The sequence below is a fragment of the Mustela erminea genome, chromosome 15 (assembly GCF_009829155.1).
Source record: "Mustela erminea isolate mMusErm1 chromosome 15, mMusErm1.Pri, whole genome shotgun sequence".
Taxonomy (NCBI): domain Eukaryota; kingdom Metazoa; phylum Chordata; class Mammalia; order Carnivora; family Mustelidae; genus Mustela; species Mustela erminea.
Genome location: NC_045628.1, coordinates 83,994,715 through 84,011,606, shown reverse-complemented (window position 1 = coordinate 84,011,606; position 16,892 = coordinate 83,994,715). Strand labels below are relative to the sequence as shown.

At 44.2% G+C, this 16,892-nt stretch overlaps 1 protein-coding gene across 1 annotated transcript in view; it reads right to left on the bottom strand.

Annotated features, from left to right (window-relative positions):
- Positions 1-1,839: 1,839 nt before the first annotated feature.
- The window catches only part of LATS2 (large tumor suppressor kinase 2), a 74,345-nt gene continuing 59,292 nt past the window's right edge, over positions 1,840-16,892 (bottom strand). The window contains exons 3-8 of the mRNA XM_032314402.1: positions 15,060-15,192; positions 12,411-13,822; positions 10,485-11,067; positions 9,260-9,442; positions 7,392-7,498; positions 1,840-4,222 (exon numbers count right to left, since the gene is read on the bottom strand). Coding sequence (XP_032170293.1) covers positions 3,728-4,222; positions 7,392-7,498; positions 9,260-9,442; positions 10,485-11,067; positions 12,411-13,822; positions 15,060-15,192 — 2,913 coding nt within the window. The 3' untranslated portion in view covers positions 1,840-3,727. The remainder of the gene's footprint in view (positions 4,223-7,391; positions 7,499-9,259; positions 9,443-10,484; positions 11,068-12,410; positions 13,823-15,059; positions 15,193-16,892) is intronic.

Here is a 16,892-nt window from a genome sequence, read left to right as displayed (position 1 = left end):
ACACACACACACACACACACACACACACACACACACTTTAACTTAGTCAATGGACGAAGATCAAAAAGGTTGATAATATACTCTGAAGCTGGCAAAGCAGTAAGTGAATACTCCCATATGTTTCTCTTGGGGGTATATATTGGCATAATACCTGTGGTCAGGTCTAAGATTTGATTTTACCCTACTTATAAGCTAAGAAGTTAGCCTGTCACTCTTTCATTAATCCTGAAATAAGACAAGGGACTCCAGGATCAGACACACAGGACTTTATTACTCACCGAACATTAAGCAGCATGAGCATTGGCGTGTTTGCACAGATCTCCTTGCCCCCAAGTCCCACAGGGGAAGAGCAAGAGACCCAGAGGGATTCTGCTGAGGTACCCTGAGCCTGAGGAACCTGCCCCTTTTATAGCAAGCAATAAGCAAGCTTGCTTTTTTTTTTTTTCTTAGAGGGAGGCATTACTCCCCCACTCAGGGTTCCTCGCTACAAACCCTAACCTGAGAAACAGTCCATGTGAAAGTGGTCAGGGCCTTGCCTTGTTGGTATACCCAAGAATGCGTAGGAGAGAGCCATGGAAGAGTTCTCCCAAGATCTCTGCTAGGCAATTTGGCAATAAAAATTACAAATATACTTAACTTTTGACCTAGCAATTCCACCTCTAGGAAACTATCTTATATATATACTTGCACATGCACAAAATAATGGCTATAGAGGTTATTTATTCCAGCATTATTTATAATAGAAAAAGATCAGAAACTGAAATGTCTGTTGATATGGGACTTTGCTTGATTAATTATAATACACCTTCGTGATGAAATACCAGAGAGTATAATAAAACATGATGAGTGATAACTTAGACTGCCAAGTGAAGAAAATAGATGCAGAAAGTATTCATAACATTCTCCCATTTGTGTAAAAGAGGTAAAATGTATGCATTTTCTTGTGCTGTGTATGCTTAAGTTTCATTTTTTTTAAGGACACACAATAAACTGTGAGAGGTGAATTGAATGGCTCGAAAAAGCAGTAGGAGACATTTTCTTGTATATCCTTTTACACGTTTTGGTTTTGAAACTATATAACTACTCAAAGGAGTAACTGAAAGAAAACAAACTATCTTCTGAAATTCCACCAACCATTTTATTTTATTTTATTTTATTTATTTCTAAAAGATTTTATTTGAGAGAGAGAAAGACAGAGCATAAGCAGTGTGCGGGGCAGGAGAAGCAGGCTCTTTGCTGAACAAAGAACCTGATGCAGGGCTCGATCCCAGGACCCCCATCATGACCTGAAAGGAAGGCAGACACTTAACAGACTGAGCTACCCAGGCATCTATGTTTTGATTTTTGAACCATGCGATTATAACTATTCAAAAAGATTAACAGAAAGAACACAAACTATAATATTTTCTGAAATTCCAACCAACCATTTTAAATCTAAGTTCAGGGAGTTACCGTAGTCCTCTTAGTTTAAGTGTCTCACGAAGGGAAATCAGCTCCTGATCAGGATTTATTTTATCACCCACCATACATATTTGATATTCCACTTAATCCACCTGCTGATCCTAGTGAAGTATATTTTGTCAGCGTCTTACGGAAGAGAAGATAGGTCACAGAACCATACCCTGACCTGGACTTTCTGTGTACAACCTGAAAACCCATCTTTCCCATACCTGACCCCTCCTTCCTGAGCCGGAACCCTGTCTGGGGAGGCTCTTCTCCCTCCTTCATATGACAGCGCCTCCATCAGCAGTTGGCAGTCCTGGCTGCATACGGATAACTGGGAAACACATTGATAAGAGCAAGAAATTACAGATTCCAGTACGACATCACACCAAAGGATTTGGATTCAAACTTTTAATAATAAATTGTGCCAGTAGAAGCTTTTCAAAGGCAATGATATATCAATAAATAATAGTTAAATTGAGTTCCTGAGAAAGAACCTACCACATGAAAGTATGTCAGAGCGCTGTAAATAACAGGGCGTTACTATAAAATAGCGAAAATACTGACAGTCACGATACAAGCACAGCAGACTTCAGAATTTGCCATTCATACAAATGTAAACCAGTACACAGTAATTGTTTTTTTTTTGTTTTTTCTTAGTTTAGACATTGATAAACTTGTTAAGTGTTGTTGCCTAGATATATACTAAATAATGGATACATTATGCTAAAAAATTCAAGGAAAAATATGTGGAATAACATAATGAAAAATATGACTCATCAGATTTTTAAAAAGCAAAAAAGAATTGAACTTTTTACTGAGAAATAAATCACTTTAAATAGGAATCATACTAATTTGAAATAAGGAAAATTTTGTGTGTTTATCTATGTAGTTATATATACATCTACACTTCTAAGAAAATACGTATGGCTTATTTTTTTATTCCAATGTCACTTTGAATAATCCTTGCTGTTTTACAAAGATTAGAAAAGTATATTTTTAAAACCAAGTTAAGATTGATGCTTCAAAGCACACCAAAAAAAAAAGTGAAAGAATTAAATTTCATCATGGTCATAACACCTCCCTTGTCTACAATGACAGGAGGAATGACACCACGCAAACTGTTCAGTGCGGGCAATGTCCTGGCAGCCGGGCCGTGGCCACAGGGTTCCACTTATCAGCTATGCCTATGAGAGTATACTGACTAGCAAAATGGACAGAGTTCGATGATTAACTTAATATTTTTTGGCATAGCTAAATTAATCCCTTTTGATGTATACAAGTTTAGTATATGACAAATATTTAAGTTTACCCCCCAAAGAATCCAATCATACCCAAGACGCACACACAAAAATCACTTCTCAGTTACACATCTGCATTTCTTTGACAAAACAATAAGGGATACAATCATAGCAAAGAAGTCACCCACACGATACATTATCAGCAAACTGTCTAGAACATCTCATTTAAAGATACTCAGTGAAAACATATTCACAGAACCTGCTGTGAATGGCAAGATATGGTAATTTTATAATAGAAAAACCCTGCTCATGCAGTACTCTCTACACACCAGACATCTGAAATCACACCCACATAATCACCTTGCTCACACTTCCTAGTATACTATCATATGCAAAAAGCAAAAAAAGAAAAAAAAAAAAAAGAAAGAAAAAGCAGCTTTTAACATTATATCACAATTTTGAAATGTGGGAAAAAATATAAAACAAAAACCACTGTGTGAATAAAATGGTATCAGTAATATCAGAACAGTGTTACCTTTTTTTTTTTTTTTACACATTATTGCACAGAGATTTCTTATCACATGTTCTTCAGTTTTTATGTCTTTTCCTAAATGTGAGTAAGTGCTATGGATAAAATACAAATGTAGAAAATAACAGCAGCATGATTTGTCAAAGTTAATCCCTATAATTTAGTAAGAAAAATGGCTATAAACAAAATAAGTGCTCTTTCTAAACTGTACTAAATTTTTAAAAATATTGTTTTAATGCAGTGAAGGTCCTCAAAAGCCAATTTCAGTTCAACGCAATGTTGACACCTGTCCCCCACCCCCATCAACCAGAATCTGCTAGACTTGAGTCCTTTATAAAAAAGCTTTTTTGTTTGTTTTGGGGGTTTTTGCTGAAGACCAGAACTTCAAGTGAAGTAACCAATGGACTAACTTGAACAAAGAAGACCTCGACTCTCAATCAGGCCTGTTAAGAAACCAGCTTTGGGCCCCCTGGACCTCTGAAGAAGCAGAGTGTCAGGGATTCTAAGTCACTGTCTACACGTACACTGGCTGGCAACCTTCAGTCTGATCCACCATATCAGAATTTTCCAAATCAGAGTCCTCAGCCTGTGAAGCATCTGCTCCTGAAGGCTTTGGGCACCTAAAGGGATAGCCATTGTCATCAAAGAACCTTCGGAAAGTGAACTCATAAAATGCATGCTCGGGGTGTTTGTTATTTGGAGAGGTGAGTGTGTCCCAGGCCTTCGTGCTATCCTCACTAGCATCGTTCCAAGGGCTTTCTTCATCAACAGGGTCAAAATTTGAGGTGTCCATAGGGTGGCTGATCTTGGGGACATAGGGGGCTGGCTGCTTCCGGATGTCACTCGAGAAATCAATGGCCCCGAAGAATGGATGAGCCTTCAGGTCGTCGGCCCCATTCCTCCCCAGCCGGTGGTCAGCTGCGCAGCACAATTTGGTGATGAGGTCCCGGGCCTCGGGGCTCAGCTTGACCTGGGCTGGAATGTGGAGCGTGTTCTCCCAGTTTATGACCTGAAGAGACAACAAAACTAAAGTTTTCCTTTCTTTTCACATTTTAAGTTTCATTTAGGGCAGTTCTGAGATAGTATGTGATGACATAGCTTTTAACTAATTGGACTTTGACAATGGGAGGATATTTAGAATAGATCGAGGAGCAGCAGGTGCAAAGCTGAGCAGCTATCAAAGGTCAACATGGGTAAGGAGCAGGCTCACAGCCTGAGGCGGGGGGTATGTAAGCCAAACAGACCATAATAGACGGAATTTCTTCTATCAGAAATACAGTTAAGCAAAAGAATTTTGTGATTTCCATAAAAATGAAGAGGCTGATCACTGGAGTCATTTCTTTAGCTTATGCAAGAGATTTCTACTGAACCATCATGGTTTGCATTCAGTACTTATTATGGCCAAGAGATGGTCCACTGGGATTTTGTTTAAAAAAAAAAAAAAAGACAACTTCACATAGGAGAATAAAGGTGACAGAACCTATGGTCTTGGCCTCATGCTTGTGATGGTCAACTGCACAGACCAGCCATCAGGATGTTTAGTAAATACATTTGTCATGAAGTTCATCTACTATGAAGAGAAAACCTAATGGACGTCTCTATTATTTATACTTAGAATCAGGATAAAGCAAGGCCAAATTATCAGGCTACAGGCAGGGGTGACAGGGCACTGGTAAGGCATGGAGACAGCTGGGTGTATGGGTGGGAGGGCTGGTTTGAACTCGAGTAGTTGTTTTAATAAAGCTAAAACTATAAAAGTCAAAGAAGAAAACATAGGGGAAAATCTTCATGACATTGTATTTGGCAACAATTTCTTGGATATGATACCAAAAGCACAGGCAACAAAACAAAAAATACATAAAATGGACTTTACCAAAATTAAAAACTTTTGTGTACCAAAGGACACTATTAACAGAGTGAAAAGGTAACCCCCAGAATGAGAGACTAAAATTGCAGAGCATATATCTGATTGGGGATTAATGTCCAGAATATATAAAGATCTCCTACAATTCAACAATAATAACCTGATTAAAAAAGAGCTAAAGACTTGAACAGACATTCTCCAAACATGTGCAAATGTCCACTAAGCACACGAAGAGAGGCTCACTCACTATCATCAGGGAAATACAAATCAAAACCACAATGAGATACCACCTCACACCCACTAGGATGACTGATTAAAAAAACAAGTAAAATAAGTGTTGATGAGCATGTGAAGAAACTGGACCCTTCGTGCATGGATGATGGGAATGTAAAATCATGCAGCCACTGGGGCCAATAGTTTGGTGGTTCCTCAAAAGTTTAAACACAGAATGAACACATGATCTGGCCATCTCACTTCTGGGTATGTAACCCCCCAAAAGAAAGCAGTACTTATATATGTACTCATGTTGACAGCAGCATTATTCAATCACCAAAATGTAGAACAAGCCCAAGTGACCCATCACCACATGATGGATAGATAAATGTGCTGTACACATACAGTGGAATATTCTTCAGCCTTATAAAGAAAGGAAATTCTGATATGTGCTACAGCATGGATGGACCCCAAAGACATTATGGTAAGTCAAATTTAGCCAGTCATGAAAAGACAAATATGGTTATTACACTTTCATGAGGCACCTAGACTGGGCAACTTCATAGACACAGAAAGTAGAAGAGAGGTTATAGAGTCTAGCAGAAGGAAGAAGGGGAGTTATTGTTTAATGGGTACAGTTTCTGTTTGGGATGATAAAAATATCCAAAAACAGATAATGGTTACAGTTGTACAACACTGTGAATGCACTCAATGCCAATGAACTGTAAAATTAAAAATGGTTAAAATGTCAAATTTTATCACAATAAAAACATCAGGTTATTATCATGCAGGCAAATTAGTGAACAGTTCAGCAATTCAATTAGGATACAGATAATGTCAAATTGCATTTTTATTATTACCAGAGTGAAAACTAAGCCTTCATTTAGGGTTTTTCTAAGTAAGGGATTATTAATTTAAGGCCTAACATAGACTCTGGGACATATGGATACTTCATAGAATTGTTAGTAAACACCTATGGTTAAGTGCACTGTTAAAGGAAGTCTCAAAGATTTCATCAGCTTCTCTGTTCAATCCTTAAATAATCAAATCATTTATTTCAGAGAATGGCTATCATTCTATCATTCTAAAACTAGTTATTTAGTATTAAATGATTGACAGAGTAAATATTCTTTCCAACTGATATTAGAAATATGTAAAACTAGCCCAACCACACAGCTGGTAGTCTGCAAACAGTAATATAGCATATAATGCAGTATAACTAATTCAAAGAAATAACTGGTTTCTTTAAGTCTAGTTCATAGAGTTTTCAGTGTTTTTTGCAAAGTAGGCATGGGTGGCAGCAGAGAATGGATGTACAGTGCACCTTTAAAGCATCTCACTGTTCATGGTTCAAGATGGTGGGTGGCCACTGGTTCAAGTAAAACTTCAGATACACATATGTATCAAAACACAGGTCTCTCTCTGCTTGACTTATTTCACTCAGCATAATCTCTTCCAGTCCCGTCCATGTTGCTACAAGAGTTGGGTATTCATCCTTTCTGATGGAGGCATAATACTCCATAGTGTATGGACCACATCTTCCTTATCCATTCGTCCGTTGAAGGGCATCTTGGTTCACTTATTTGTGGAGCATAACAAATAGCATGGAGGACATGGGGAGTTAGAGAGGAGAAGGGAGTGGAAGGACATTGGAAGGGGAGGTGAATCATGAGAGACTATGGACTCTGAAAAACAATCTGAGGGGTTTGAAGTGGCGGGGGCGGGGTGGGAGGTTGGGGAACCAGGTGGTGGGTATTAGAGAGGGCACCGATTACACGGAGCACTGGGTGTGGTGCAAAAATAATGAATACTGTTATGCTAAAAATAAATTAAAAAAAAAAAAAAACACCTTGCTAACCAATAAAGCTTAACATTTGGCCAAAACCAAACAAACAAACAAAAAAACACAGGTCTAACTTTGTGGCATTAGTAAAATGAAAATTTTTATACAGGTAATAATAATTACAATACTTTAAAATACACAACTGATAATCCAACACTATTCAGAATGAAAGGTCAAATGCTGAGTGGAGATGCATGGGTTCATCAGAAAACCACGTGTGTTTGCAGCAAGTGGATGCATAGGCTCATTAGTTCCTACCTTCAGTTGCGTTTCTGTGGGAGTAGGGGCCAAAAAGGGAGGCTGCCCCACCAGCATCTCAAAGAGAATCACACCAACACTCCACCAGTCACAGAGCTGAGTGTATCCTGAAAGACAGAGGCTCACTCAATTCCAAAAAAGGCATGTATTCTTCTCAGAGAAGAATTTTGTGAAATCCTCAAATGCTAACTGACTGTTAAGGGGGAAAGCATGTTCAAGCAGCATACATGTTATGTAAAAGAAAACCAACCTACACAAAATGCACCTCCCTGCACGTGTGGCTCGGAATAGAAGGCTGGATGGGACACCTGCCAGGATGGTGCCAGTCTTCATGTATTCTCTTCTTTTCTACCATTTATCTGTGATAAACACAGGATGCTTTTGTAATAGAACTTTCTAATTTTAAAAGCCTATTGTTATTATTAGCAACACTACTAACTAGGATTTTAAGTCCTTAAAGAATGCACAAAGACATCAATTAAAATAGGACTGACTAAAAAACAGCAAGTGCTACACCTGCCAGCCTCAAGGGCTTCCTGGGGAGGCTTGCTAAGTTGATTTTGGAAGAAGCTGAGGAATATGGAGCAGAAGAGGGAAAGGGGGCCCTTTGGCAACTGAAACAACGGTCTCCTAAGACACAGTGTAACACACTCACGGAGCCAGGCCCTTCCTCACCGAGCTCCCAAGACACAGTAGCTGAGGCGGGGCACCCTGCAGCTTGGGTAGGCGGGGCCGGCATCATCAAGGCAGCAGAACAGGTCCATTTTTCTTTTATTTTCTCCCACTTTTCCTTCAGAGCTCTGTATCCCAGTCCCAGCCATGCTCTAGTCCTGATGTCACCTGAACACTGCCAAGCCTGAACTGGGCCTTAAGACCTGCCGGCAGTGTTTGCTAACTCTGTTCTCCCCGCATCCCATCTCCTCCTGCCCTGGTGTGGCACTGGAGGTGGTAGGGTAACACCAACCTGTTTCCTGGACTGCGGCACGTGTCAGGGTGCCAGAGACACCTCCCACCTCCCACTGGGAGAGGAAGGAGAGAACTACACCTTTCCGGGGCAGTGAGGCCGGTATTCACAACCACCTCTCAAGGTAGTTACTGTTATGCCTGTGGCTCTGAGTGGTTAAGTGATTTGCCTTGGATTTCCACAGCTAACAAAGAAAACTGACTTGAACAGCCTTCAAAGACTCGAAACAACACATGTGAAAAGACAGACCACCACCCTTTGGATTTACTGCATCGTCACTACAAGCCCCACAGCTATCACTGAAAGGTTCCTCTGGTACTCAGTCAAATGAGTATTTGATAGAATAGCCACACAGATCAATTTTACTGAATGCTTGTAATTTCACGCATACCACTGTCCCCAAATCTCACCTGCCAGCACTTCTGGACTAACAGGGGAGAAAGGGAGGAAAACAAAACTAGCGTTCTGTCATACTTCCTAACCAACTGGATAGGCTATACGCAGCTAGGAACCTGGGCATGTACGGTTCAGACAGACTGAATAGTGTCCCTGTGCCCTCAGAGTTGTTTCTGTCAAAACCAGTTGTGGAGATTCTCTTGGGTTCTAGACAGAAAGTCCACACCCTACACCCAATCTATCCCAGCCAAAGCTAGTGAGGCAGGTCTAATGGTGTGTGTCCTCTTTCACCCCAGAAGCCACAGCAGCTGCAAAACAGATGTGAGACATGCTGGAGGCCTGTGAGGGAAATAATTTCCTCTCGGGCTTCCACGAGTACAAAAAATACAATGAGAACATTCAGCTTTGGAAAACTGGAGCTGGAGAGACTCAGAGGTCATCTGGCTCCACAGGTTTGAAGTCAAGATGGCTGCCAGTTGGGCAGCTGCCTGTGGCCGGAAGCACAAACCTTTTCGGAGGAGCACTTCCGGCGCAATGTAATTTGGGGTCCCAACCAGGGAGTGTGCCAGACACCTCTGGTGCTGCTTCCTGGCTCTCTGCTCCAGAGTCTTCAGCCTGTCTCCACATCGACAATTAGACACGTCATCCCAGAGGTCGCTGGGTTCCATGCTGTCCTGTCTGATGTGGCTCCCTTTCACCCAGAAATCAGGGGCAGTGAAAGAACAGAATAAAAAACAAAGTGAATTTCCACTATTCAATGATGCAACAAATCCACAGCTTCAAAGGGGCAAGTAATTCAGTTCAGCTCCAGACATATTACAAGAAAGGATCCTCCCCAGCTGCTCTGCAGGGGTGGTCCATGATTCCTGGGTGTGAGATTCAAGTCAAGAGGTAACAAACACTAAGAAAGATGGATGAGGCGATAAGAGGAGCTGGGTGCTGTGAAGGGTGACAGTGTGATGTGCCAGGAGAAAAGCTCAGGTAACTATGGGAATACCAGACATAGCACTCTGGTCAAAGTCTACTACCTGTCTGACAAGACTTGTTTCAAGATGAGCATGGAAAAGCATGAGACGACTTAAAAATATTTTTAAAAAGTGGCTTTAATGCCAGAAAAATGGGAAAGATTAAATGATTTAGGATTAGTTTTGAGTTAAAAAATAAATGCATGAGGCTCAATTGATAAAGCATGCAACTCTTGATCTCGGGGTTGTGAGTTCAAGCCCATTATGTGTAAAGATTACTTAAAAAAAAAAAAACTTACTAAAAAAAAGACTGAGCCATGGAATTAAAATAACTATCTCAAGAAACTGAGTCATAAGTAAGCTGGCCATTAGCTTAGAAGATGGAGTTAACCTATATCTGTACTTACAGATACCTATAGAGAGGGTCACATTAACTAGAAGAGAGGACTCTTGGGAGGTTGTGAGACTTATTTTTTAAGGCTCATTTTATAAGGGCATAGTGATGGTCCCCACAAAGGTCCCATGATACCCCATAGCCTATTGTCCTAAAAATACTATAGTAAAACTTGAATCCATTAATTTAAAAAACTTTTTTCACATATCATACTACTGCTTCAGGGAGAAAAGGATGTCATGACGAATTATAAAATAACGGAAAACAGATAATTTCAAATGATCAGGAACCTCCCAGATGGGAAAGAGTTGCCTTAGATGGTTTAGTTATATGTCTAGATGTAGAAGGTGGATGTGGCACATCTAAGACAATACCTTTCTGGTAGTATTTGGAATTGTGAGTCCACCTGAACCCAGTGCAGAGGCCAAAATCTGTCAGTTTGATGTGACCATCAAGATCTATCAAAATGTTGTCTGGCTTAATGTCTCGGTGGATAAAGCCCATCTTGTGGACACTCTCAATGGCCAGAGTCAACTCGGCGATGTAGAAGCGGGCCAGGTGCTCAGGGAAGACCTCCATCCGGATCAGCAGGCTCATCATGTCTCCCCCTGGGATATAGTCCATCACAAAGTACAGGCTGTCCTTGTCTTGGAAGGAGTAGTAGAGTTTGACCACCCACTCGTTGTCCGCCTCGGCCAGGATGTCCCTCTCAGCCTTGACATGAGCCACCTGATTTCGGTTCAGGACATCCTTCTTCCTCAGCGTCTTCATGGCATACAGGGCATGAGTGTCCACCTTACAAGCAAGGCATACTTCTCCAAAGGCACCAATCCCCAGAGTTTTGATTTTCACGAACATGGACTTGTCCATTTTGGCCCTCTTCAGCCTGTTGTAATTAGACTCCTTCTGGTAGAGGATCTTCCTCATCTGTTCCTGCTCAGCTTCACAGAGTCCAGCCTGTGGGGAAGGAAAACAAGGAAGTCATGTTAGAGGAGTCCGTGGGAAGAAACATATGGGACAGGAGATACAAGGGTCCTAACTTAATTTATAGAAACAAGAACACTGAATGGGTCCAGTATACTACAAGCAAGACAACAACTGGTTCTGTTCTTTATATGCTTATGTAGACACAAGTCTGGAATCTAAAAGGAAGACAAAACGGGTGATTTTAGGCCCCAGAGGAAATTTCTATAAATAAAAATCTGCAAAAAAAAAAAGAAGGGACCACAAAGTTCCTAGAACTCTAAGAGCAATCTAATAATTTAATAGCTTAAGGAAAATGGGAACAAGGAAAAGTCAATGAAAATGGGAGAGTAGAAAGGACAGAGATTTGATTTTTAGAATCTGGAATGACTGGCTTTGTATGATTTAAATTTACTGTAACATTTTATTTATTTTTTAAAAAGATTATTTATTTATTTATTTGACAAACAGAGATCACAAGTAGGCAGAGAGGCAGGCAGAGAGAGAGAGGTGGAAGCAGGCTCCCTGCTGAGCAGAGAGCCCGATATGGGGCTCGATCCCAGGACCCTGGGATCATGACCTGAGCTGAAGGCAGAGGCTTTAACCCACTGAACCACCCAGGCACCCTTATTGTAACATTTTAATTTAGATCATTTCATTAATCACCTTCTCTAGCAGATTAGTGTCAACTAAGGTACATTTAAAATATTATTTACTGGGGCACCTGGGTGGCTCAGTCAGTTAAGCATCTGATTTTGGCTCAGGTCATGATCCCAGGGTACTGGGATGTCCCTCTCCCTCTAGCCCCTGCCCCTCCCCCTGGTTGTGTTCCTTAGTCTCTCTCTCTCTCTCTCTCTCTCTCTCAAATAAATAAATAAATAAATAAATAAAATCTTTCAAAAATATATATTATTTGCTAATTAAAGGATACATAGACTATTACCAGATATATTTTCCCTTATAAATCCCACAATTTCAATTTGTAGAACCTCAAACTTTGTTTCTCCTCTTTCAAAATGTTTAAATACCAGTTACTAACAAATTTTGTTAAGGAATAAGTACACACCATAAAAATCGATCTGGTAATCTGCCTGTTGGCTGCATCACACTCAGTGTTCACTGCTCCCCTACAGAGTCAGGGTGAACGGGCAAGGGAGCCTGAAATATGTGTCATTTCTCCAAGGTGTTCACCCTGTAACCGTATCATTGCCCTGTGAGATGAATCATTTGTGATAAAGATGCATAAAGCAGAAACAAAAAAGGAATTCTGCTGTAATTCCTACTACCAATATAGGAAAGAGCCAGGGCCAAATGATAAGAACATAATTAGAAATTACTTTTGCCATTTCCTGTTCTAGCTGCAACCTCCGGTTGACCTTCTGCTGGTAGGTTTTTATGACATTTTCCACGTGCTGCTCCATGAAGAACTTAAACGCATACGGCGAGTAGCTCTTGATGCGAGATTCCCTCTTCTCTTCGTCTCTGCTGTTTTTCCGAACGGGAACAGGAGAGGTCTGAATCTGTTTTTTATCCTTAGCCACTTTCTCCCCTTTGGCATTTTTGTGGCTCTTGTCACTCCTCTCGGCAGGCTCGGCAGCCTGGCTGCCTCGGAGGCTCTGCTCCATGCCCACACACAGGCTGTCCATGTCATACTGCTCTGACTTACTCCGGAGCAGCAAATGCTTGGGGTACGGTGGGGGCGGGCACCTCAGGTCTGGGCTGCCATAGTCAACGTCCAGCGGGTATGCATTGGCACCCCCCAGGGGCAGAGGGTGCTCATCCTTGGAGTCCAGACTCTCCACCCCGGGGCTGGGCGCAGGCACCCAGGCTGGATGGGAGGGCCCCACAGCTGTCTGGGGCTCGGGCCGCATTACCCTCACACTCTTCACTGGGTGCAGGATGTGGGCGGCCGTCACAGCCGTGATGGTGTTGGGGGAGGGCATGGAAGGCTCCGTCTTGCTGGGCACTCCTGCCCGGATGGGCACAGCCACTGGCTGCTGGTGGTTGTTGAAAGAGTTGGTTCTGCTGGGGATGGGGCCTTCAGGCAGGAATGCCACATGCTGGCGGGGGGGTGCCTCCAGGCCCGGCTTCTGAAGAGAGTTGCGGCGGGACAGGGTAGAGGACTGCCACTGCTGGACAGGAGGGCTGCTCAGGTCATAAAGGTCCACGTTGAGGCTGTTTCTGGAGGGTGTAATCAGACTCTGCGGGGGGCTGTCGCTTGTGAACACCTGGCCCCGGGAGCCCATCATGTGCATTTGGTGGGCCTGTTTGTGGTGCGAATGGGGCATGTACAGCCCTGTGGCCCCTCCCGTGGGTGGAAACGCATGGCCGGCCCCCGGCTGCACGGCTGGGCCCTTGGCAGCAAGGTTTGCGTATGCTCCTGCCTCCTTGTTTTGGAAGGAGGGGCTACGCTGGATGCCATAGCCCAGCGGCTCCCCAGGTACCAGCACGTGTGGCCTGTAGTGGGGGCCTTGCAGTGGGAGGGGTTGGCCCCCAGGGCCGGCCACTGGGAAGTTCATCCCTGTAGCCTCCATGTTTGCGGCATAGCCTTTGGGCTGGTGCTGATGGCCACCAGGCACGCTGTGAGTGCTTCCAGCAAAAAGAAAGTCCATATACTGACGAGGTACCTCCTCCAGTGTGCTGCTGCCCTCGTAGACTGCCCCACTCATCTGATGGTAGGGTGGGAAAGGCTCGCCTGTTCCTTCAAAGCTTGGCCTCCTTGGCACGGGGGCTGGTGTGATGCCCTTTCCTGCAGAGGAAAGAATGGGGACATGGTATTAGAGGGGAACCTGCTCCATTGACTCTGGCTCTTTCAGGCTGGCGCCTCGCACTGGCCATGTCCTTGGGGTCAACAATGCTGTAGAGGCTCTGAAATGACCCCAGGCCCTCTGGAAGGCCCTCCCACAGAGGCTAAACTCTGCTGTGGGCAGATCCGGACGAACTTCTGGGTCAAAGGCTCTGCCCCACCCATCAAAGGCCCCTCACAGGGACACCTGGCAGAGCCGAGAACCTCTACAGACATCATCTAGGGCAGAAGCACAGCCAAACAATTACTTTTCCTGGGCTAAGAAGATGCATCAGCAAATACATGTCAAAGGCAAATGTAGAAGAAAATCATTACAGACATAGGCCTGCATTTCCCCTTAGAGCTGTGCTCCAAGACAGACCCTGGGACTCTAAGAACCTTGATTTCTAAGAGCCAGCAGGCAATCATTCAAGGACCTTCTATCAACAAGAAAACAAGAGTCTGTGTTCTCTTAACAAAAAAGATACAACTTCCCACTCAATAGAAATAGATGAAGTGGGCTTTATCAAAGATCTTCTACAAAATAAGGAAAACTCTTTTTGCTAAATATCCAAAAATCCCTTATCATTCCCATGGACCTCAGCCACCCAAAACTTCTCATCTGCTCCATCCTCGGAGAGAAACATTCACTGAGATCCAGTGAGGCAGAGCATGTGTGCTGGTGTGTCTGGCCCCTTCCAGGGGACACTGCGGGCTGTCCTAGAGCCATTGCCACGGCTGCCAGTCCGGAGAGCTGCCTGCCAGCCTGCTCTGAGGTAAGAGTGTGAGCAAAGATGTGTTCTAAGATCAATGAAATAAACCTCCCTTTTCAAAGACTCCCTCATAAGCCTAAGAGAAAACAGAAAGAACATTTTAGATCTCACTCTGCTGGGTTGCCTAACTTTAATATCCAGTGGGTTTTTTAATCTTCCCAGAACAAAGCATATATACAAGCAACCCCCGCCCCCACCACAGGAAGTACCACAGGCTATTTCAGGACCCAGGTAAGTCCTGTGATTGGCCACCTGCTGCCTCCCCTCACAGGGCACGAAGGCAGAGCAAGGCAGGCCCAGCTCACCACGAAGTGCAGTGAGGCAAAGGGCCAAGAGATAATGTGCTGGCCGGGGCCATACTGGACCTCCCTTCTTGTAAGTGGAGTTGTGTTTTTCGATCCCTCACAGTGCTGTAGGTCTGAGCTCACCTGGCGAGGTCTGCTTAATGACTCGCACAATCTGCTCGTTCCTCGGGTCCAGGTAGCCCATCTTGCTGATGTACTCCAGAGCGGCTTCAATGCTCCGGCTGCCGGTCTGCTTCAGAGCCCTGCCTGCCATCTCCTGGGAGAAAAGCACAAGGCTGCTTCAGTGGGTGGTATCAATGCCTGTCATCTTAAAACAAAGCCACACGAGGACTTGCGTTGCCACCATGCTCAGGACTGTTGTGACATCTGCCCCTCTGTGCCTGCTGGGGTCCTGCAATGTGCCACAGACAAGTCTCAGAATGAGCACAACTGGCTCCATGTCCTCAGGTGCCTTGTGACAAAAGCTCCCACACACTAAACCGTAGGCTATTTAGGATGCGTCACAAACACACTGGAATTTTGATGGTGGACCTGGAAGAATCTTAAGTTCTGCTTCTCCTTAGAAGATTTCTGTGATTGGACTGATTCTGCTTTGTGGGCAAACCTAAAACTAGAACAGTTTAATGTGAAGAATGGCTGAAGTCAGAGACCTTGTCTTTAACCTCCTCTGACCCCCAGGTTAACTTGGAGAAAGAGGAAGAGGGGAGGGTCACCAGAGACATTTATAAAGAGCTTGCTGAATGCCCCTAGCTGGCTATGGTAGCTGGAACTTGCACTTGGGCTCCTGGTCTTGTGGGAGAAAGAGAAGCCAGGCCCTAAAGGAGCCCTCAGAGAAGTGCCCAGCATAGGACAAGCCCCCTAAAACTGCTTGTGGGATGAACAAGAGAAATAAGCTGGGGACAACCACAGGAGACACAGAGGACAAAGGTCAGGGATGAAGGACAAGGGTCAGAGGAGACGGATTCCTCCTGCTGGTGGGGAAGGGCACCAGACACTGCTGGTGGAAGAGATGAAGGCACAGCTAGCTCCCCAAGGACCCACAGAATTTGGGTAGATGGAGAGTCCAGGGGGTATTCTTGGCAGGGGGAACAGCCAGAGCAGAGGCCAGGGGGACAGAGGATGGGCTGAGTGGCAGGCAGCAAACAGGGACATGAGAGACAGCAGAGAGGGAGCTAAGGCTGGGGCCAGACTGTACCAGGTACAGAGGCTTTCCAATCGGGGACATGAGGCAATGAGAAGATCAGGTTGGGCAGAGAGATGGTAAGCAGAGCAGGAGGCATTCCGAGGTCAGAGAGATCACACAGGCAGAGCGAATGGGAGACAGGAAGGGACAAGGTGCCTGTTGGTTGGCTCAGTAGAGCTGTGGGCACACAGGAAGGATGGCAGAGGCTGGCCTCCTTGAGACAATAATGGAACAGGCTGAGACAGCAAATGGGGAATTTGTGGGAGGGAACACAGAGCACTGTGAAGGTGGAGGGGCAGGCAAGCAGGGAGGAGCAACAAAAGGCAGAAGGGGTGGTGACAAGAGACAAGAGGGGGTCCAAAGGCATAAGGGGTAGGAAAGCAATGCAAAGGAGATCCCGTGGCTCAGACAGGAGGAGAACAGGAGTGAGGGTGCAGGAAGATCCCAGGATGACGAGAAGGAAGCTCAGGGCTGTTCCGGGCAGAAAGACAGTGGCTGTGCTAGCTAGCTAAGGGCCACTCTGGAGAATCAGAACTCATCCCAGACACTGAGAAGGAACCGATCTCCCTGGCTTCCCAATCAAGTGCTTTTCCAGGCCAACTCAGAGCTGACCACTATGCTCCTGCCAGCCCTGGGACAGGGCATCACCTACCAATGACCTTCATCAGACCAATCTGTCTGTCCATGTGTCCTTCTCTGGGACTGGGAGAACCTGGTGAGGCCTGAATTCCACCTCATTTGTGGCTGTATCCACCCACCTAATGCAGCAATTG